Raw genomic sequence first — 22,470 nt, 5'->3', positions numbered from 1 at the left:
CCTCCAGACCAATCTCCTGGTGCCTACAGGTTCCAACTATACCTCCAAGTACTTGGGGATGACCTTGGCGACAGACTCCACAAGTGGAAATCTTTTGGTAAGAATCTTGTGTAGTGTGATATCAGTCGATGCTAAGAAAGACAGATTGAAAAGAAGGAAGGAAAAAGTGAAGTAAAGATCCTATAGGAGATTACAGGCATCAGAGAGATTCTGATTCAATCAGGGTTTGTTTTTTTTTTTTAAAGATTTTATTTATTTTTTTGAGAGAGAGAGACAATGAGAGACAGAGAACACCAGAGGGAAGAGGGTCAGAGGGAGAAGCAGACTCCCCGCTGAGCAGGGAGCCCGATATGGGACTCGATCCTGGGACTCCAGGATCATGACCTGAGCCGAAGGCAGTCGCTTAACCAACTGAGCCACCCAGGCGCCCTCAATCAGGGTTTATTAAGACCTGAGTATGAGCCAGCTAGTTTCGAGACCTTACTTATGTCAGTTTTTTCCAAATATGAAATGTGGCCATGGATATACAAAGATTATTTTGGTGGTACAAAAACTTTTAGTGTTTTGTGTTATATTTTTATTTAATGGTTTATTAGGGAAAATATACAACACATCAAATTCATGATTTCTTGGATCGAATTGCTTGGGATAAGGCTAAAGTTTAAATAAAAAGTAAATTTAAGGTAAAATATTAAACAAATAATAGTCTGCATGATATGCCCACATGGCTGAAATTGTGAAGTGGTGCACAAATGCCTAAATTTTGGGAAACACTGCTTTCTCTCTTTTAACCTTCAAGACACTCGGGGCAGACAGGGATCAATATACACATTTTACATGTGAAGAAACAAGACCCAAGGGGTTAAGAGACTTAGCCAAGGTCACATGGTTTTAAAGAGGTAAAGCCAGGATTTGAATTAAATTCCCATTTGATTCTAAGCCCATTGATCTTTACAGTTTATCCCAGCAGCGTCTTCTGACACAGGTATATGAGAGATAGAAGGCTGGCTGAGTGAAATATTTAGCCAGCATTTACTGGGAGCTTGTTTACTTAGCCCCTATTGCATGCCAGCCAATGTGCTAGGCTCCGATGGGGTCAGAGGAGTGAGATACAAAGATGACATGAGGGCGCCTGGGTGGCTCAGTTGGTTAAGCGACTGCTTTCTGCTCAGGTCATGATCCTGGAGTCTCAGGATCAAGTCCCGCATCAGGCTCCCTGCTCAGCGGGGAGTCTGCTTCTCCCTCTGACCCTCCCCCCTCTCATGTGCTCTCTCTCTCTCTCAAATAAATAAATAAATAAAATTAAAAAAGAAAAAGTCCTCAACTTCCTTTAAAAAAAAAAAACAAAGATGACCTGAGCCCCGACTTTCCAGAAATTGCAGTCTGGAAGGAAAGATAGTCATAAATGAAAGAAACAACATTGTATATTCTGGTGATAGTGAGTGATCTGGCTTAAACACAGAAGGTGTGATTGGGAATCAAAGGGGATAGACCTGGAAATGTAGGAGAGTGCCCAAATGTAAACAGTATGAATGCCAAACTCAGGAGTTTAGACTCTCTCTTATAGGCAGTGAGCATTCACTTGTACACAGCTTTGGTAGGAGGGAGGGAGAGGTGGCTGTAAGACCTGGAGGCAGAATTACCTTGCCTTGGTCACCAGTTGGATGTAGGGAGTGAGGTCAGGGGATGGTGACCCTGAAGCTTCTTTTTCTTGGCTGATGATGCCCAGAAGACACACAGGAAGAAGCCCCACCCCACCCCCCTTTTTAACCTTTGCTTCTTCTTTCAGGCCTGTGATCCTGGGCTGTCTCGTATGTGTGACCAGAATGTCTACCTAAGTGGCCTGTGTTACCTTTTCCCCCAGAATCTGAGGGGTCCTGTGCTGCAAGGGCGCCCTGGTTATCAGGGTAAGGAGCTAGGGATCCAGGGGGTAAAAATTTCTCCCAGGGAGCTGCCCATACAAGGAAACAGTATGGGCAGGCCAACCCGTGGAGACACTTCAACTCCCTTTGTGTCTGGGGTCTGTAGAATGTATAAAGGGCAACGTGGACTTGGTATTTCTGTTTGATGGTTCAATGAGCTTGCAGCCAGATGAATTTCAGAAAATTCTGGACTTCATGAAGGATGTGATGAAGAAGCTCAGCAACTCTTCCTACCAGGTAAATATATTAATTAGTTTTCCTGTTTGTAGGCAGTAGATGCCTACTTGAGCTAGCTTAAGGCATAAAAGAAAAATTTAGTATGAGGTGTCTCCAAAACCTAAAGGCACAGTTGGACTGGACCTCTGGAAGAGACAAGAACTAGGAAGTAGAAAGTGTCTGGGATTCTCTTTAGTTCTCATTTCTGTTTCTTTTTGGCTTTTGCTTTCCTCTTCTCTCTCCACAAACTGACTCCCACAGCTTCTTTGGATCACATGGGCCTGTGGAAAGCTCCTCACTTCACATGTTGAAGTTTCAGGAGGGTCTTTTGTCCTCTCCACCAACCCCTCCCTCTGCAAATTCCAAATTCTTGGAGGATAGATTCTGAGCGGGCTAACCTCAGCGAAGTGGCCATCTGTGGCCCAACCAGCTGTATCCAGCTTAGCAGGGTCACCAGCAGAACCATCCCCACTGGGAAGGCAGGCCGACCCAGAGGACAGGAGTTCAGCAGACAGCACTACATAAGGGATCAGAGGTTTATTTAATTGTATTTCTGTGTTTGTGTATATATTACCTCATTTTCAAAAGAATGCTTTGAGGCAGGGACGTGGGGTTGGGTTACCCAGGTCCCAGATAAGAAATAGATTGGAAGGGGCACCTGCCTCGCTCAGCTGGAAGAGCGTGCAACTCTTGATCTTGGGGTTATGAGTTGGAGCCCCATGTTGGGTGTAGAGATTACTTAAAGTTAAAAAAAAAGAAATAGATTGGAGCAGACAAGTAGGAAGGGATATGTAATGATGTTTCATTTCTTGCTTCTTTTTCTAGTTTGCTGCTGTTCAGTTTTCCACGGACTGCAAAACAGAATTTAATTTCTTGAAATATGTTAAGGTGAAGAACCCTGATGTTCTGCTGGGCAAAGTAGAACACATGCGCCAGTTGACCAACACCTTTGGTGCCATCAACTATGTCGCGTGAGTCCCCTTTTGTAGGAGACAGCCCACCCGTCAGTTGCACTGGCTTCTTCAGGTTTCAGAGTATAGGAACTCAACAGGTGGGCTCAGCAAGGGTCAGGTTATTGTAGGAATTCAAGTGGAGCAATTTTAGTCCAGTTTCTTTTACTTTTTTTTAATTTTTAAAAAAGATTATTTATTTATTTATTTGAGAGAGAGAGAGAGAGCATGAGCAGGGGGAGGGGCAGAGGGGGAGGGAGAAGCAGACTCCCCGCTGAGCAGGGAGCCTGATGGGGGACTTGATCCCAGGACCCTGGGATCATGACCTGAGCTGAAGGCAGATGCTTAACCGACTGAGTCACCCAGGCTCCCCTAGTCCAGTTTCTTTTAATTATAAGTAACAGAAATCTTTTAATTATAAATAACTAAATCCTCAAGGGCAATTCTTTGGAGGATTCAGGGATAGCTCATGAGCCTTTGGGACAGGGAGTAATGCCAAACCTCATGAGGAACGAGAGCCAAGACTTGGAAAGTGATTGTGAACATGGAAGCCATGACTGAGTCACATCTGAGTTGGGGATCAGCTCTTGAAGTCAGCGTGTGAACAAAAATCTCTTAATAGTCAAAATTCTCCTTGAAAAATTCCTTGAATTGTTCATAAAATTCAATATACTCGAGTCCCATATTGGAAGCTAGCATATCCTGATTTCCTAAATCTACTTTAGATTAGAAGTTTTTTCCCCAGAGTTGGACCAGGTGGCTGTGTTTAAATTGAGGCCTAGATAAATGCAGTTAGGTTGTGTTGAAGGGCCATATTGTATATTTTATTTGATTTTTTTTTTGTTAAGGATGATAAACAAGACATTTACTTTTCATACTCATTTGGGGGAAAGGAGAAAAATCAGTTTGTCCTACTCAACAATGGTCTGTCTGAAAGAGTCTCCATTCATTCCATAGAATTGGATAGGTTGCTTGATCTGAGGATTTTGTACTTTTCATTCATAAAGAGAACTTCTTTTGAAGTGAGTGATCAAAGGGTGAGTCTTTGTGAGCAGCTTCACTGGTGCACAGCCAAACACCCTCTGAGTGAAGCTTTTCCCACACGGGCCACATAGATAGGGTGTCTCTCCTGTGTGGATTTTGCCTTGCAGGATACAGTTCCCCCCTGGTGTGAAAACTCTTCCTACACTGTGTTTCAGGCTTGTGTGGACTCTGACGTGAACAATTCAGGTTCCTTTCTGACTGAAGGCTTTTCCACACTGATCATATCTATAGGGCTTTTCACCGCTATGAGCTCTTCTACGAACAGCAAGGTTACATTGATTCCTGAAGCTTCTCTGAGAAACAGCACACTCATAGGGTTTCTTTCCAGTGTGGGGTCTTTCACGAACGGCCAGACTATCTCATCGACTAAAGCTTTTCTCACACTCCTTGCACTGATAGTGCTTCTCTCGTGTGTGTATTTGCTGATGTGTAACAAGATTGCCTTTGGCCCCAAAGCTTTTTCCCCAATGAGGACACTCAAGGGGCTTCGGACAAGTGTGGATTCTCTCATGCAAGTTTAGACTACCTTTTTGCCTGAAGGATTTTCCATATTCCTGATACTCATAGACTCTCTGTCTCACTCCAGGTGAATCTTCCTGTAGTGTCTTAGAATCTGGGGACTTTTGTTCCAGTTTCTCCCTTCTGAAAGAATTCTGGAAATCCCAGCTTGAGGATCCTGTGGCCTCAGAGTGATCATATTTATGGTGGGCTTCTGTCATTACAGTCACTGAAAAAATGCTGCATTCTGGGACTTTCTTCCATGATAGTCCAGTAGGGTAGCTGTTGGGAATCCAGTCATGTCCACGCCTGTGGTATGACCTTAATCCCTGCCTCATCATCATAGCATCATAGAAATATATTTTATGAATACTTCTTGACTACCTGTGTGCTAGGCAGTATTACAGGTCAGGAGGGGGCTGATTTTTTTCTGTAAAGGATCAGATGGTACATTTTAGGCTTTTCTGGCCACATACTGTCTCTCTTGCATATTCTTCCTTTTTGTAACTGTTTAAAAACAAAACTATAAAAACTATTTTTAGCCCATGGACCATACAGAAGGAAGCTGTGGGCTGGCTTTGGCCTGTGGATTGTTTGCCATGTTCTAGGTCCTGGGGATATAGCAGTGAATGAAACAAAAATCTCTACCTTCTTGAGGTTTAACATTATATTAGGGGAAAGAAACACAATAGACAGGACCAGTTTGTAAATTAGACAATATGGTAGAAGATGTAAGTTTTATAAGGAAAAAGAAAGCAGTATTCAGTAGGAAGATGAGGGAAGGTTACATTTGAGCAAAGACTCATTGGAGGTGAGGAAGCAGCCATGCCCATACTGGGGAAGACCATTCCAGGCAGAGGGAATAGCAAAGGCCCTGAAATGAGAACATGCTTGGGACATTCGAAGAAGAGCTAGGACACCAGTGTGACTGGAGAGAAGTAAGTGAGGGCGAAAGTGGTAGGAGATGAGGTCAGAGAGACAGGGGAGTCCGGAGCACTTAGGGCCTTGGAGGCCGTAGCGAGGACTTTGGCTTTTCCTCAGAGTGAGATGAGAAGTCATTGGAGGTTTTGAGCAGAGGAGTGATCATATGATTTATGTTTTTATGTTTTTATTTTTTTTAAAGATTTTATTTATTTATTTGACAGAGAGAGACATAGTGAAAGAGGGGACCCAAGCAGGGAGAGTGGGAGAGGGAGAAGCAGGCTTCCCGCTGAGCAGGGAGCCCGATGTGGGACTCCATCCCAGGACCCCGGGATCATGACCTGAGCTGAAGGCAAACGCTTAACGACTGAGCCACCCAGGCGCCCCTGATTTATGTTTTTATAAGGATCACTCCGGGGCACCTGGGTGGCTCAGTCAGTTAAGCATCTGCCTTCACTCAGGTCAGTTAAGCATCTGCCTTCACTCAGGTCATGATCCCGGGGTCCTGGGATTGAGTCCTGCTTCAGGCTCCCTGCTCCATGGGGAGCCTGCTTCTCCCTCTGCCCCTCCCCCGATCGTGCTCTCTCGCTCTCTCTCTCAAATAAATAAATAAAATATTAAAAAAAAAAAAAAAAAGATCCCTCTGGCTGCGGGGCTATTAGGTTGTGGAGGGAACAGGGGTGGGACCAGGGAGGCCAGGAAGGAGGCTATTGAAAAATAGAGATGAGAGGTAATGGCGGTTTAAACAGGGTGGAAATCCACGAACAGGAGCCATGAGAGGCCGTGTCTGTGTGGATGGAGGCTGGGGAAATGATTTGCATCCAAGATGGAACAGAGGTCTCGGCCCTGCCCCTTTCAGAGCTCCTCTGTCCTGAGGTTCCCCCCTCTGCCTCTCTCCCCCACCTGCCGTTGTGCGCCGCCCCCTCCCCCCCGCCGTGTGACTTTCTGCTTCCCCTTCCAAGGCAAGTCATGTCATAAGTCAGGGGTTGTAGACTGGCTGCTCTTGGATTAAGCGACCATCTCTGGTTAGCTGCGGGGCGGGGACGGAAGGATCAGATGGTGCAGAGAGAGCTCCTGTCCCAAAAGAAGCTGTGGGCACCCTGTCTTGCTCCAGAAGGAGGCTGTGGGCAGATGGGACTTTGGAGAGTTGGCCTATCCAGTATTCAGGACTCCCTTCTTCCTTTTATGTCTCATGCACTGAACACCTGCTGTGTCAGGAGCCAGAAACACAGCAGCAAATCAGACATGTTCCTTCCTTGAGGAACTCATGGTTTGGGGAACATGGAAACGGAAACAGGTGACTTCGATTCCCGAGGAGACTTGCTGTAGCAGAGATCTACAGGCAGCCTGCCATCGATGGTGGGGGGTTGCCAGATGAGCTTGCTCTGGAAGCGTGACTTCCCCATTTTCTCCAGCCATGGAGCCCATTTTCCGTACTGAAATCTCACCTGGATCCCCAGCATGTCTAACCGCTAAAAGGGTAGCTGTCATGTGGTTGAACTGGAGAGTGGGAATGGAGAGTAGGAAGCCCACGGTCTCGCCTCAGAAAGCCTCCGCATCACTGTCCATGGGCTCCGGGACAACCTCCTGGCCACCCAGAATTCCTTCAAAGACCACTGGTCTGGAAGCAGAGGTGTGGCAGCCAGGGTGAGGGAGGAGGTTCAGGAGAGAACTTGGAAGACTGGGGATACCTGCCTGGGGGATAGGAGAAGGGCTTCTGCATAATCAACAGGACAGTGACTTAATGAGCTGGGTGAGTGGGGGGAGACCTCATGATTTGAGGGGGTCTTTCACATACACCCCTTCCTGGACACAGGACAGAGGTGTTCCGGCAAGACTTGGGGGCCCGGCCAGATGCCACCAAAGTGCTTATCATCATCACTGATGGGGAAGCCACGGACCACGTCAACATTGACTCAGCCAAAGACATCATCCGCTACATCATTGGGGTACGGGCCCTGGGTCCTGGCTGCTTCCCAAGTCCCATCTTCCCTCTCCTGTTCCTGAGCCTCCCTCCGCTTTCTCCTCGGGGCCAGGGCCTTCTCTGCAAGTCTGGGGATGCCAACTCTCCAGTCTTTACTCCCTCACAGATTGGAAAGCATTTTGCAACCAAGGAAAGTCAGGAAAGGCTCCACGAATTTGCCTCAAAACCTGCGAAGGATTTTGTCAAGATTTTGGACAAGTTTGAGAAGCTTAAAGATCTGTTCACTGAGCTGCAAAAGAAGATCTATGTCATAGAGGGTGAGTGGCAGACCTGGGGAGGGAGAGTTTGGGAAGTTGTTTACAGAAGTTCATCTGGGACAATAAGACTAGAGACATGCTGGGTGATAATAAAGGACACTTACAGAGTATCTGCCACCGTATGAAGCACTCTCCTGGGAAAGGGCCTCAGGTGGGAATTTGGGGGAGGGCGCTTGAGGAGGAGCCTCTGTTTCTCTCTCTGAAATTCCATCTTCCTCGTAAAGCTCAGCTGGGTCGAGGATGGGGCCCAGAACTGACCTTTAGCTTGCTGGTGTCAACCGAGGCCCATGGAAGGAGTAGAATTCCTCCCCCCACTCAGCTCCCTCATTCTCCCTTGTCCTCAGCTTACTTAAGGTGGACGGGTGGGCAGGGCCCGAGTGCAGGGAGCCCACAGGCCCTCTTGGCTCAGAATAAGAGAAGGTTTGGACGCAATCGCAGGATAGAGGGTATTTCCCCAGGAATCCCGGTCTGCTGAAAGCTAAGTGATTCCCTCTGGGAAGGCCCCTTTGCTAGCACTCGGGCTTGGTGTTTGGTTCAGTTGAAGGAGCAATGTGGTATATATAATGGGACTGGGTAGACCACTCAGGAATCCACTCTGCCCACGCTGTGTGACCTCCACCAGGTCACTTTCTCTCTCTGAGGCTCGCTGTTCTCTGCTAAATGGGGCTAATAATACCAATCTCACAGCCCGGGGAGGTTTGACTGTTGTATTGGTTTCCTAGGGCTGTTGTAACGAAGTACCAAAAACCGAGCAGCTTAAAGCAACGGAAATTTATTGTCTCACAGTTCGGGAGGCCAGAAGTCAGAGATCAAGGGGTGGGCTGGGGCATGTTCTATCTGACAGGTCTAGGAAAGAACGCGTCCTCGCCCCTTCTAACTTCTGGTGTCTGCAGCAGTCCCCGACATCCCTTGGCTTGTGGCTGCAACACTTCCGTCATCGGGCTGTCTTCTCCCTGCGTTATATCCTGTCTTCATATCCCCTTCTCTCTGTGTCCACATTTCCCTCTGTCATAGGACACTAGAAAATATTGAATCGTATTGGATCGAGGCCCACCCCAGTGACCTCATTTTTAACTCGATTACACTGCAAAGATCCTATTTCCAAACAAGGTCATATTCTCAAGTACTAGGGCTTAGGTCGTGAAAATATCTTTTCTTTAGAGAACACAATTCAAGCCCTAACCCCTGCTTGGCAGCGTGCTTGGTACTTTGTAGGCCCTCTGTACATCGCAGAGCTGGTTATCTCTGGCTCGGATCGTCTATCCTGACCTGCCCTTAGTCATACTTCAGATTGTATCTTAGATGTCATTTCTTCCCATAAATTCTCGCGGAACCCGAGTCTGGGTTGGGGGCTTCTTTCCGGGTGCCGCTGTAACGGCTGTATGTTCCTTATCAGAGCCCCTGATAAATTATGTGCTCCGTGTCTGTCCCCCACACCACAAGGGGGGGGGTTCTGTCACGGCAAGCAATGTGTCTGCTTTTTCACCATTGTATCCCTGGCACCAAAAGTCTAGTTGCTCTAAATATTTATGCAGGAACGAACAAAATCTTCATGGTAATTGCTGTGTTTCTTGAAAGCTTGCCAGGTAACAGGCACTTTTTCTGTATCATTTAATTCATTCCTCTCAGAAGCTTTGCAAGGCTGGTGGGATGATTTTCATTTTATTGATTCAGGCTTGCACTAACCAGGTCCCAGGTACCCGTGAATAAGGCGCTAGGGGATATTGTCAACATGGAGCTCATATTCAGGCTGGATAAAGAAAGACGGAAAACAAATGAACAGGATAATAGGAGATTATGATAGGTGCTGTAAAGAAAGTGAATAAACTGGATAGAAAGATTTCACTGGGGGAAGCCACTTGAGATAGGCTCTTCAAGGAAGGCCTTTCTAGAGGCTTTATTTTTCGACCGAGGTAGAATTCACTCTGAGATGACATTTGAGCTGAGACATGAAAGATGAGAATCAAACAGCCACATGAGGAATGTGGTCAGGCCTTTGAAGTCAGAGAAGAGCCAGCGCAGGGGCTGGAGGTGGGGAAGGGCGGGCAAGCTGGAGGAAGGGAAGAAAGGTCAGCGCAGCGACAGGGGTGTGGTGAGCAAGTGAGACGACAGGGGAGAGATAGTCAGGGGCCTTCCTCATAAGCCCCTGGGGTTTTGATCCTAAGAGTGATGGCAAGGGATGAAGGGTTTTTAAGAAAGGGAAACGTGTGGTCTGATAGACATTTTTAAAAAAGATTACTCCAGCTTGCTCTGTGGAAAAAAAACACGACAAGAGGAAGAACGAAGTCAGGGACCAAATGAGTAAGTGAGCACGGTTGTCAGGCAAGAGAGGAGCATGGCCGGGCCCATGTGGCGGCAAACACACTCTTCAGAGAAGGGGACAGATGCATTTCAAATGTAGAACATCCCAATTTGCTGATGCAGCGGGGAAGCCTGAGTGGGAACAGAACCACAGAGCTACATCCTGGCCGAGTTCACAGCAGACTCAGCCCACATCCCTGCCCAGTCTAACTGTCGGGTGGGCTCTTTCTACCTTGCCCAAAGGCCGGTGCCGTGCTTCTTTCTCGGTCCTTTCTTGAGTGTCCACACATTTTCTTTACCTGGTCCCTCAGGCACAAGCAAACAGGACCTGACATCCTTCAACATGGAGCTGTCCTCCAGTGGGATCAGCGCTGACCTCAGCCATGTGAGTGGCAGGCCTGAAGCGGCAGGGTGGGACGGGGGGGGGGCTTCGGGATGTTGTGGACACGTGACCAAACATGCTTATCTCCTCCCTGGGCAGGGCCATGGCATCGTGGGGGCAGTCGGAGCCAAGGACTGGGCTGGGGGCTTTCTAGACCTGGAGGCAGACCTGCAGGATGATAGCTTTGTTGGGAATGAACCACTGACACCAGAAGCTAGAGCAGGATATTTGGGTGAGTACTTTTCTTTTCTGCTGCGTTTTTTTGGTCTGAGGGACCAGCGTCACTCAGACTGACTTTCAAAACAATAATGAAAGCGGTTAAGCAACCAGCATGAACAAATTCAGAATTTAAATATGGCTACAACATTCTTAATTTTTCCCTTAATAACCCCTCTGCTGTGTAGTAATCATGCTTTTATTTTCTGTATTTTATGATCCTTGGACATCTTGAGGCCTTGCGAATCCCAGAGACACTGCCCCTCCCAGGGCTAGCTAATTCCTACAGTTAGTGAAGAAGGGGACTGTGAGCAGGCCTTCGACATGCCAACCAGCCAACCCTGAGCCCATATCCCCAGCCACCTCCTTTACCTAACTTTCACACACCAAGCCAGTATTCCCCCAGACCTAAATATCTAGTTAGCTAAGGACCACCCTTGTAGACCAGTGCCAACCAGCATTATTCAAACTGTCCCATCCTAAGCTTGCTCAAGCTTGCCTACCCAGCGACCTCTCTAGGTCTTACCCATAAATTAAATCCTGGGTCCATTTTATAGCAACCTGCCTCATTAGTCGGGGGACCAGCAGTTCCTCCTTGAGACTTCCTCCTCTAGAATTGTCCATGAACTCCGAGGTTGATTCACCTCAAGAGATCTTCAGATGCCAAGCGCAGAGCAAAGGCACCTGGTCTGTCCACAGTTGCAGTTGCTTCTCTCTGCTTTATGGTGTCGCTGTTGAGAGCTTGTCCCGCACAGTTCTGTGGCTGCCAGTCTACCCAGGGGATGCCAGTCTCAGGCACAGAGAGGCCTCACTCTTGTGCACAGAGGTTATAGCTCTTCCAGTCAACCTGTGTCAAGGCACAGACTGGCTTCAAGAGCCCTGGGGTAGGACTGCTTCCAGGATCTACCTAGAAACCCCATCACCCGGCCTCATGCATGACCCCTGTATAGGGGTGGGCCATGTCTTTATTAAACTCAGAGCACAAAGACTCCCTTACATAATTACCTTGGCAAAATTGGTGCCATTCATCTTGCATCTACCCTTCTAAGGAAGGCTACCCTCCACGATTTTCTCTATCTCTCTTTTGACATTCTTTACTAAGTATTATGTGCCAGGCGCTGGTGCACGACATGCATTGACAGATTTTATCTTATTTTATCTCATTTTATTCTTACAGTAACCCTGTAAGTAGGCATTTTTATTACCTACTCTTTTTTTTTAAGATTTTATTTTTTTTTTTTGAGAGAGAGAGAGTGCACGCATTTGAGAGCCAACAAGCGGGGGGGGGGGGCAGAGGGAGAGAGAGAATCCCAAGCTGACTCCCTGCTGAGCACGGAGCCTGACGAGGGCTCGATCCCAGGACCCCAAGATCATGACCTGAGCCGAAATCAAGAGTCGGATGTTCAACCAACTGAGCCACCCAGGCACCCCTATTACTTCTATTTTATAGATGAAGGAACTGAGCCCAGGAGAGTTTAAATAACTTGCCCAGGGTCACAGAACAAGTAGGTGGAGCCCAGTAGTGTAGCCCCAAAGTCTGTGCTAGTAAGCACTACACTTACACTATAGTTCCTAACCCTAACCCTTCAAGGAGCTTTGTGTCCCCCAGTATCCTGCGAGCTAGCCAGCAACACTGCTCTTTCAAGAAGAAATAGCCTATAGTTTAATTTCTAGTTAGGCGCCTGTCCCACTAGACACACACACACACACACAATGCATGTATATGTGTATATATGGATATGGTTATATATGCATGTATATATTATATGTGTACATATAGATATATGATTGTACATACATCACCTTGTGTCAACTATACTTCAATAAGAAGAAAAGAAAAAAAGAAACATTTCAACTCCTGCTAAAATAAATAAATAAATAAATAAATAAATAAAATCAATCCCGGGTGCCCGTGGTGCTACTCTCCTTCAAATCTTAGTTTAGATGTCACTAGCGTAGTGCTAAGCATTTTCTATATGCAGTCGTCTTTAACTCTCAAAACCACCCTATGAGGCTGGTACTATCCCATTTTTTGGATAAGAAAACTGAGCCTCAGTGCGTGGTGTCATTGACCACAATCACACAGCTGGGAAGCATCAGCACTAGGAATAAAACCTCGCCTCTGATTTCAAAGGGCAAGTTCCTAACCCCAGTGCTCCAGGAATGTACACAGATGAATGGGAAAGGGCTTCAGCCTCTCTACCCTTCTTCTCCTGTGCTGTGGCGTCTCGGATGGCTCTGTTTTTGTCACTCATTTGCAACTGCTCTAAGCAGAGAAGATGAAATTGGGTCAGTTAGTCGTCTCCTGAATCAGAGTGTTCCTATTGGATGGGTCCTGGCTCAAGCACAGTCCCTGGTCCGGTTTCCTGCTGCATTTCCTCAGACGTCCCCGCAACATGCTCACAGGGGAGAAACCTTGCTCACACGCAAGCTGTGGACTAGGAAGGTGGCCTGAAAGAATAACTAAACAAAATGTGTTCAAGTCTCCTGCTTTATTTTTAATATTCCTACAGATTTTGCATTCTTCTTATGAATATATCTCACTTTATTTTTTTAAAGATTTTATTTGTTTATTTGAGACAGGGAGAGCATGAGTAGGGGGGAGAGAGAGGTGGACTCCCTGCTGAGCAGGGACCCACCCCCCCCCAAGAATCGGGGATGGATCCCAGGACCCTGGGATCATGACCTGCGCCGAAGGCAGATGCCCAACCAACTGAGCCACCTGGGCTCCCCGTTATTTGATTATTTTTAAATAGTGTAGCTCCCTTCCCAACCTTCAGGTCAGCTGAGGCTCAGGAAGATGCGCCATGTTTACTGGCAGCCTGTCATCCATGGCTGCTTTTTCCTGGGCCTGTGTGTTGGCCACAGTTTGAGAAATGCAGTTTTGGACCAAGATGGCGGGATTTGTGCCACCCGGATCACATGGCTGCTTTTCTCTGGAGAAGGTCCTCTGACTATTTCAGTGCATCTCTGCTACTAACCCAGTTTCCCAGAGTCTCTGCCCTTTTTGTCCCTGGGTTTTCTTTCTTCCAGATGCCACTGTGCTTCTAATTCCAAGCCCCTGTCCTCCCTCTCTCCCATTCTCTCTCTCCCTCTCTCTCTCTCTCCCTGCCCCCACGCCCCTCAGGTTACACAGTGACCTGGCTGCCCTCCCAAAGGCTCACTTCCCTGCTGGCCGCTGGAGCCCCCCGACACCAGCATGTGGGGCAGGTGCTGCTGTTCCAGAAGTCAAAGGACAGAGGACACTGGAACCAAATCCAGAAGATAGACGGGAGCCAGGTGAGCACGGCCCCAGAGGCATCTGCAGGTCAGGGACTAGTATGGCACTGGTCATGCTCCCTGCTGTCGGCAAGCACTCACCCACTCACGGTGCGGCGGGCCCTGTGCCAAGCACTGTCACATTCAGTCCCCACAGAGCCCTCGAGCTGAGCTTTGTCATCTCCACCTGCCAGTTTAAGAAACAGAACCTCAGAGCACCCTCCTTGTCCTGACTCATACAGGCTCTGCGGAGGCGGGGGGGTCCAGGACTTGCACCTGCATTTGAGGGATGGAATAAGATGGACATGGTACAGCTGAGGGGGAGGAGGTGTCCAGCTCACGGGGCTTCCTCAGACATCTTCCTCTCCCTGCAGATTGGCTCTTACTTTGGTGGCGAGCTGTGTGGCATTGACATGGACCAAGATGGGGAGACAGAGCTGCTGCTGATCGGAGCCCCCTTGTTCTATGGGGAGCAGAGAGGAGGTCGGGTGTTTATCTACCAGAAAAAACAGGTGGGGACCAGGACATGCAGGGGTAGGAGAAACAGATTCCCAGGCTGACCCAGCTCCCAACTATTCTGAAAGGCTTTCCCTGTCTGATCATGGTGGATCAGACCTTTAGAGCAACCGACAAACGAGAGCTGACACTCTGTGCTCAGGGAGGGTAGGCTGTGTGCAAGGCCCAGGGCCAAACCTTTTATTTACAGGACACCTCTGTTGGTCCTCACACAGTCACCTTCTGGGAAACTCTGAGCTTTCCTTCATAAATGGGAGCACTGCGGCTCAGCAAGGCCGGGTCACCTTTCAAAGCCCCAAGGTCACCCAGATAGCAAGGGGTGGAGCTGGGACCTGAGCCCAGGTCAGTCAGCAGCACTGTTCCCATTCTGTGAGGGACCACACCTGACCCTTCTTCAGCGTCCTCCATGTACATGGTGCCGCCCCCTGCCAACTCGTGCTGAGTGCCTGAAGTGGGGCTTGTCACTTTGCTTCTTCCCAGCTGGGGTTCGAAGTGGTCTCAGAGCTGCAGGGGGACCCTGGCTACCCGCTTGGGCGATTTGGAGCAGCCATCGCGGCCCTGACGGACATTAATGGGGATGAGCTGGCGGACGTGGCGGTGGGGGCCCCTCTGGAGGAGCAGGGGGCTGTGTACGTCTTCAATGGGCAGTACGGGGGGCTGAGCCCCCGGCCAAGCCAGGTGAGAGGCACCCTGCCTGCCCATCCAAACCCATTCCCGGGCACCCAGAAGCCTCCAAGCCCAGACCCCACTTCCCCACCTGACTCTTCCCGCCCTCCGGGCTGCCCTCTCCCTAGCTTAGCAGGAATTTTTCTCTTGGTCTCAGCGGATTGAAGGGACCCAGGTGTTCTCAGGAATTCAATGGTTTGGACGCTCCATCCATGGGGTGAAAGACCTCGGAGGAGACGGCCTGACGGATGTGGCTGTGGGAGCTGCGGGGCAGGTGATCGTGCTCAGGTAAGACGGGACTGTGGATAATCTCAGCTCTTTCATCCTTTGAACAGCTACCCCTGTACTAGGACTCCCCTGATCTCTTCCTGCACAGCCTTCCTGTCTTACTCTGGTTTAAACAGCTACAATTCCGTGACAGACTGGGATTTGAACCCAGGCCTGGCTGACATTAAAACCTCCTAGAGAAGCAACATCCTGTGATGGCTCTAGAACCGGGTCACCTGGGGCGCCTGGGGGGCTCAGTCGTTAAGCGTCTGCCTTCGGCGCAGGTCATGATCCCGGGGTCCTGGGATCAAGCCCCGCATCCGGCTCCCTGCTCAGCGGGGAGTTTGCTTCTCCCTCTGCCTCTTCCGCTCTCTCTCTGTGTCTCTCATGAATAAATAGATAAAAATCTTAAAAAAAAAATAGAACCTGGTCACCTGGATTCAGGTCAAAGCTCTACCATTTACTTCTTGGGTGGTCTGACCCCAGTCATTTAGCTCCTCATGTCCTCAGTTTCTCATTTTTGTGAGACGGTGACGACAGTTCCTGTCTCTCCCCTGTCTTCCAGTTATTGGAAGCATCGTGTAACATCAGTGAGTAGACTAAAGCACCTGCTGGGTTTTAAATACTGGACCAAGCATTGAGTACAGAGTGTATATGTGGGGAAATCTGTAATAAAAAGTTAAGCACACAGGAAGGTGATTACAACTCGTGGTGAGTGCCGTGAGGGAAGTGAACAGCGTTCTGTGAGACGGAACAGTAGGTGAGACCTCCTCTAGATGGGGTGGCTGGGAAAGGCCTCTCGGAGGAGGTGATATTTGAGCTGGGACTTAGAAAAGGAAAAGGAACCAGTCTTGCAGAAATCTGGGGTAAGAGCCTTCCATGTAGAAAGCTCAGGATGTGCGGAGGCCATGAGGGAGGCAAAAGTTGGACTTGGCTGGAACGTCAGCCAAGGGAGAGGGTGGGAGGAAATAGGATGGGAGAGGCGGGCGGCGTGACACGGATAGTAACAAGTTTGGATTTTGTTCTGAAGGCCATGTGGCATCAGTGAAGCATTATAAGCACAGAAGTAGCTCATCATGATTTCTCTTTCTAAAAGCTTGCTCTTCTGGGGGCCCTGGCTGGCTCAGTTGGTTGATCGTCTCACTCTTGATTTCCGTTCGGTTCATGAGCTCAGGGTCATGAGATGGAGCCCTGTGGCAGGCTCCACCCTGGGTGTGGATTCTCTGTCTCTTTCTCCTTGTCCCTCCCCCCCCCTCAAAGCTCACTCTTCCGTATGGAAAATGGGTCAGAGGGCTGCTAGAAGGAACTGGGAAGCCCTAATGAATTACCATTATTATTAGTGTTTCAAGGAGACAGTGCTGTTGAGGTCTGCTTTTGGGGAGGAGAGTCCTCTGGATGCGGGTAGAAGGAGCCCCGAGTCTGACTGGGAGTGCAGTTGAGGCCCAGGGAAAGTGTTGTTCTCCGCTCCGCAGCGCCCGGCCTGTGGTGGATGTCCTCACTCAGATATCCTTCTCCCCGGCGGAGATCCCAGTGCATGAAGTGGAATGCTCCTATTCAACCAGTAACAAGAAGAAAGAAGGAGTTAACATCACGGTGTGTTTCCAGGTCAAGCCTCTCACCCTCCAATTTCAAGGTCAGTGCCATTTCCCCGCTCCCTAGAGCTGCTGCTTATGGCTCCACCCTTCACCTTCTGCCTTTTCTCCCTGCCCAGGGCTCCTGGTTGCCAACCTCACTTACACTCTGCAGCTGGATGGCCATCGGACCAGAAGCCGGGGGCTGTTCCCAGGAGGGAGACATGAACTCAGCGGGAATGCAGCGGTCACTGGAGACCCGACCTGCACCAAGTTCTGGTTCCACTTCCCGGTAAGGGAGCCATCGAGGCTGTGCTAGGAAGTGTGGGGGCGGTGGAGCCGACCGCAGTGGGTGCAAGGCCCAGCTCGGTCACCGACCAGCTGGGTCACAAGGCCCTTGTATCTCTCTACACCACCATCTCTTTGTGTAATAGTGGTAATAATGCCGTTAACATATTTTCTCTAGTCCTCAATCTATGGACGTAGGCCTTCTGACATTGTTACCATTAGAAAGTACTTCCCATTTTTTCCCCTAATTTTTCCACACATCATATATTAATGCTGCTACCCAGCTTTTCATAAGTATTTTAATAGGTACAGAATATTCAGTCATGGTGGTGCGTCCTTATTTGCCAGGTACACATAATCATTTATTATTAACATCCATCGCAGAAAAAGGGTTTTAAATATCAGTTTGAGCAACTGCTGAGACGCCCAAATTCAGTTTGCTTTTAACAGTCCTGTGTAAAGTAGGGTTGATGGTAAATTATTCTGATCCCTTAAATATTTAATAAGAGACTGGGTATGGGATTGGTGTGTAAGATTTTGAAGTTCAGGGGCACCTGGGTGGCTCAGTCAGTTAAGCGTCCAATTCTTGATTTTGGCTCAGGTCATGATCTCAGAGTCGTGAGATCGAGCCCCATGTCGGGCTCCATGCTCGGCATGGAGTCTGCTTGAGATTATCCCTCTCCCTCTCCCTCTGTCCCTCATCCCCCCGTCCAAAAACAAAAAGATTTTGAAGTTTGTTTTAAATTTTTTGTTATGGGGAAATTTCAAACATAAAAGCAGAAAAAAATGGCTCAGTGAACCCCCAAATACTCATCACCCAGTGTCAACAGTTATGAGCTTATTATCTTAGCTCATTCATACCTGCATTCAGTGCCCCTCTGCTTCCTTGCACCCCACCCATACCCATCACATGATTTGGAAATTTTCAACATAAATTTGCCAGAGAAGAGGTAGTGTGTCATGATGGGAAGACCTTGGACTTGGAATTGGACAGATTTGGGCTCACTTCCTAGCTCTAAGCCTTAGGAAACTTGGATTACCTTTGTTGACCTTATGTTCCCCATCTCTAATGTGGAGATAATAATGCCTGCCTCTTTGGGTTGGTGAAGGAGTTCAGGTGAAGATGATTCGGGTGCCTACAAAGTGCCAGTGTGAGGGACTGGTAATAACATAAAAGGCCAAGACTCATCCCTGTTCTCAAGGAACTAGGATATTCTAGTTATTCTAGAATATTCTTTTCTTGTGCAAACTTCAATAATGGCTGCCTAGAGCGGTTTGACAAAGACTCAAGGACTTTGGTCAGGACTCAATGGGAAAGGTGGGGTGGTTGATTAGCAATGTCTGCCATGGGAGTTGGGGCTGAGAAGTGACCCTGGGCATATTATAAACACCTGATGCTAGAATCTCATCATTGGTGAAGTATGAACCAGGTGAGCGTTTAACTGGAAGATTAAACTCACAATAGAGGTGGTATTCTCATCACCCTCAGGTATGCATTCAAGACCTCATCTCTCCCATCAACGTCTCTCTAAATTTCTCTCTCTGGGAGGAAGAAGGGACACCGAGGGACCAACATACGGTAAGAAGAGATGACTTAGAGGAATTGACAGGAAACAGGGGAGAGTAGAATTTCAGTTTAGCCAGACTGTATTATAGAGGAGTCTTTGGTTTTAAGCAATAGAAACCAAATACAGCCCACTTCAGCAGGAAAGGAACGCATGGGAGCTTGTATTTGGCAAAGCAAGACTGGGAAGAAGGAGAACCATAGTGGAGGCTCTGGGGGCTCTTGAGGGGAGGGAATAATGGATGGACTCTTCAGGACATGGTGCCTTCAGTGAATCTACTCCAGGTCCCTGCCAAGCATCAGCTTCAGACCTCACCAGGATCCTAGTAACACTGCTCAAGGAGCAAATTCCAGGCAGGACAGGGCACCCTGATCAGTCTTCTCACCAAAGGGTATTCAGTTGAGAGCAGGTAGTTTCCTCAAAGCCGGATGGGCGGGATGGACATCATGATGTAAAAGAAGAGGGAAACAGTATCTATCCTCATCTGGACCCCACACTCCCCACCCAGGGCCAAAGCCAGATTTCCTCTCCTCAAATCCTTGACACTCAGCTGGTGATTTAGCTTCAAGTCAGCAGGATCTGGTGGAAGGAGCCTGGGCCTGCCAGTCCAGAGATGTGGATTTTGTTTTTCCTGGCATGAACATCTGAGCAGGTTCCATCCCTCCCTTGGACCGTGTCCCCACCTATAAAATAAGTCACGACATCGTGAGGTCTCCCGCCTGAGACGCGACCCCTGAAGTCCCCAGGTAGAGAAGGGGAGGTGGGCGTTCAGAGAGAAGGCATCGTATGAGCCCAGGCAACAAAGATGGCGCAGCTTGTGGGTGTTGGGAGCACAACAGGCCTGAGAGAGAGCGTGCAAGAGCACACCCCTTCCCTTTGAGACGCCTTCCTGAAATCCACGTGATGCTTACCCTTGCATCTCATTGGTCAGAACTTGGTCACATGGCCACACCTAAGTACAAGGCTGAGAGGCGCAGCCTCCTGTCCAGGTGGCCCTATGACCACGTGGAAAGGGGAGGCTCTGTTTTAAAGGCAGACGAAGAGGAAGGGCATATGGAGATAACCAGCAGTCTCTGCCATCGGCACTAATTTTTTTTTTTTTAAAGCCGAGCTGTGTGGAGTAGGAACTCAGGGTAAAAAAGAGACGTGAGCTCACAGTTTCTTAAGAAAGGCTTCCTGGGGGAAGTGTCCCTGGTTCTGGGTCTTGCAGAATGAGTCGACTTTGGGTAGGTGGGTTGAGGAGAGGTAAAGGGAAAAGCATAAGGAAAGGTGTGGTGCTACATTCAAGGGAGATGAGGAGATGGGCCTAGCTTCTGGTAGAAGGACAACTGAGCAAGACAGAGGCCCCGGATGCCCATTTGGGGGCTGGCTGTGCTCTAGTGAGTGGCGGGAATCTGTGTTGAGGAGGGGTGGGAACAGTCAGCAGAGGCCCCCAGGACCCCTGCCCCTTAAGGAAGAGTGTGAAGGTTGTTTGGCAGGTGGTCTGGAAGTGGAGGAGGCTGGAGTCTTTCTAGAACATTCAGCTAATAACTCACAGAACACGTCTATGAAGCCATTACCCTCAGGATAAAGTCCCAATTCCCAAACGTGGCTTCAAGGCCCAGGGGAACCTGGACCCTGCTGCAGTCTCCTGCCCCCGCCACGCAGCACTGCGGCGGGTCTGAGCGTCTTCCTGCTGCACGCACAGGCGTAAGCTCTCTAGCCTCGGGCCTTCGTGTAGCCTGCCCTTTCTTCCTTCCTCTCCCTCTTTACCAGGCTCTCTCCTGCTCATCCTTTAGACTTCAGTGGGGGATAGGATTTCCTTCTGCAGGCTCTGAATATACCTTGTACTTGTCCCTTCAAACTCTTGAAGATGCTGGTCGTTTCTCCCCCCCCACCCCCGCCCAGATCAGGGGGCGACGGGGGAGGAGGGGATGGGCAGTGTGTCTCTTTTGTTCTCTGGTGTGTATACCCAGTGCCCAGCACAGGGCCCAGCCTGGAGCAGAAGCCCCAGAAATGTTGGGAAAACTGGCCTTGATCTGAGGAGAGATGGGGAGCTGCTCTGGGGGCAGCTGGGGTTTGCCAAGGAGAACCACAGTAAGAGCTAGTCACTGGCGGGTGAGCCCAGGGAAGAAGGAGATGGGCTAGGAGGAGCTTTGGAGCTGCTTTGTCAAGGCCAGGTTCTCTTGCCCAATGGACACCCTGAGCCTCGGCCTCCCGTGAGGAGCTGCCATTTGAGGACTGCACAGGTGAGCTTGGGGCTGAGTCAGGAGCGTGAGGTGCCGCCTGGGGCGGGCCTTGGCTGCTGAGAGGGGCCGACCAAGCCAGCCCATCTGAGCCCCAAGCGCTGAGCCCCTCCAGCCCTCCTTCGAGAGTTCTGCTGCCTCAACTCACCTGTCTTGTCTCCCGGCCCTCCCACCACTCTGCTCAGCAGGGCAAGGACATACAGCCCATCCTGAGACCCTCACCACACGCAGAGGCCAAGGAGGTAAGAGGGAAAGAGAGGCAGCTGGAGAGGCCAGGCTCCCTCCCTCCCGGGGCTGGGGCCTGAGTCTGCTAGCCTTTCTTCTTGGCCTTTCAGATCCCTTTTGAGAAGAACTGTGGTGAGGACAAGAAGTGCGAGGCCGACCTGGGGCTGTCGTTCTCCTCTGCAGGGTGAGGCCTCCACCCCCCGGGCCCTCCTGCGCCCCCTGGTGTTTTCCTGAGGCAGCTCCTGGGTGCGGGAAAGAACAGGGCGCCTCGAGTCCGGAGACCCGCGTCTGTACGCACTAGGTCTGCCCCGTGGGCCTTCGCTCACCTCTCGGGGAAATTCCAGTCCCTTGGGCACGCCTGTCAGGATCAGCTGAGGTCGCATCACTCAAAGCCTGTGCACAGGAGCTGATTTGGGTGTATTCATTTTTTTCTAGCCTAGCAGATCCCTCAGTTCTGACAGCCCCCGCCTCTGATCCTGCTTCCTTCACCTGGGCCCCTGTGACGTTTCCCTGGTCTTGCCCCGCAGATCCAGCGTCCTGCGTCTGACCCCCTCCGCCAGCTTCTCTGTGGAGCTGATACTGAATAACTTGGAAGAGGATGCCTACTGGGTCCACCTCCACCTGAGCTTCCCCCAGGGACTCTCCTTCCGCAAAGTGGAGATGCGCCAGGTGAGCGCCAAGGCAGGGCCTGCCCAAGTCCTCCCTTGTCCCCATAGCTTCTGCTCCCCTCGCAGGGCCTCAGGCAGACTGGACACCCTGAAGGTGCGGGCAGCAGCAGGCGCGCAGAAGCCTTGCGCCCACATCCGGGTTCTCAGCCTGATGGCCACCCTCACCCTCCGTGGGCCTCAGATCCCCCACCAGAGAGGCTGGGGACACCCCCAGGGCTAGCGAGAGGGTCACATGGAATGGAGAATGTGACAGAGGCTCATGGATCTGGTGACCAAGAAGGTATACGCAGATTTAGTGAGCTCCGGCTCCCCCCCTCCTAAAGGGGACCAACGTGTTTTTGCGGGGTGGCCTGGGTTGTTTTATTTTATTTTATTTTTTTATTTTATTTATTTTGTTTATTTATTTGACAGAGAGAGACACAGCGAGAGAGGGAACACAAGCAGGGGGAGTGGGAGAGGGAGAAGCAGGCTTCCCACTGAGCAGGGAGCCCGATGCGGGGCTCGATCCCAGGACCCTGGGATCATGACCT

The 22,470-nt window shown here is 49.7% G+C and overlaps 1 protein-coding gene and 1 pseudogene across 4 annotated transcripts in view; one reads left to right on the top strand and one right to left on the bottom strand.

Moving 5' to 3' along the window:
* The window catches only part of ITGAL (integrin subunit alpha L), a 38,494-nt gene that overhangs the window by 2,375 nt on the left and 13,649 nt on the right, over positions 1 to 22,470 (top strand). For 3 of the 4 annotated variants that reach the window (XR_003204847.2, XM_025854205.2, XM_025854210.2), the window contains exons 4-21: positions 30 to 97; positions 1,790 to 1,907; positions 2,029 to 2,159; positions 2,964 to 3,109; positions 7,368 to 7,500; positions 7,642 to 7,792; positions 10,405 to 10,478; positions 10,575 to 10,707; positions 13,819 to 13,970; positions 14,324 to 14,461; positions 14,946 to 15,143; positions 15,289 to 15,419; positions 16,871 to 17,031; positions 17,110 to 17,261; positions 18,747 to 18,836; positions 21,233 to 21,289; positions 21,383 to 21,456; positions 21,800 to 21,941. Coding sequence is in view for 3 of the 4 variants with exons in the window: in XM_025854205.2 (XP_025709990.2) it covers positions 30 to 97; positions 1,790 to 1,907; positions 2,029 to 2,159; positions 2,964 to 3,109; positions 7,368 to 7,500; positions 7,642 to 7,792; positions 10,405 to 10,478; positions 10,575 to 10,707; positions 13,819 to 13,970; positions 14,324 to 14,461; positions 14,946 to 15,143; positions 15,289 to 15,419; positions 16,871 to 17,031; positions 17,110 to 17,261; positions 18,747 to 18,836; positions 21,233 to 21,289; positions 21,383 to 21,456; positions 21,800 to 21,941 (2,249 nt within the window). In the remaining variant the exon portion in view is untranslated. The remainder of the gene's footprint in view (positions 1 to 29; positions 98 to 1,789; positions 1,908 to 2,028; positions 2,160 to 2,963; positions 3,110 to 7,367; positions 7,501 to 7,641; positions 7,793 to 10,404; positions 10,479 to 10,574; positions 10,708 to 13,818; positions 13,971 to 14,323; positions 14,462 to 14,945; positions 15,144 to 15,288; positions 15,420 to 16,870; positions 17,032 to 17,109; positions 17,262 to 18,746; positions 18,837 to 21,232; positions 21,290 to 21,382; positions 21,457 to 21,799; positions 21,942 to 22,470) is intronic. The other variant, XM_025854206.2, reaches the window with a different exon arrangement.
* LOC112810371 (uncharacterized) lies at positions 4,119 to 4,931 on the bottom strand (annotated as a pseudogene).

The sequence above is a fragment of the Callorhinus ursinus genome, unplaced genomic scaffold (assembly GCF_003265705.2).
Source record: "Callorhinus ursinus isolate GAN/ISIS: 27379988/994484 unplaced genomic scaffold, GSC_fseal_2.0 scaffold87, whole genome shotgun sequence".
Taxonomy (NCBI): domain Eukaryota; kingdom Metazoa; phylum Chordata; class Mammalia; order Carnivora; family Otariidae; genus Callorhinus; species Callorhinus ursinus.
Note: the sequence above shows the minus strand (reverse complement) of the source record. Positions and strands in the feature narration are given on the sequence as shown.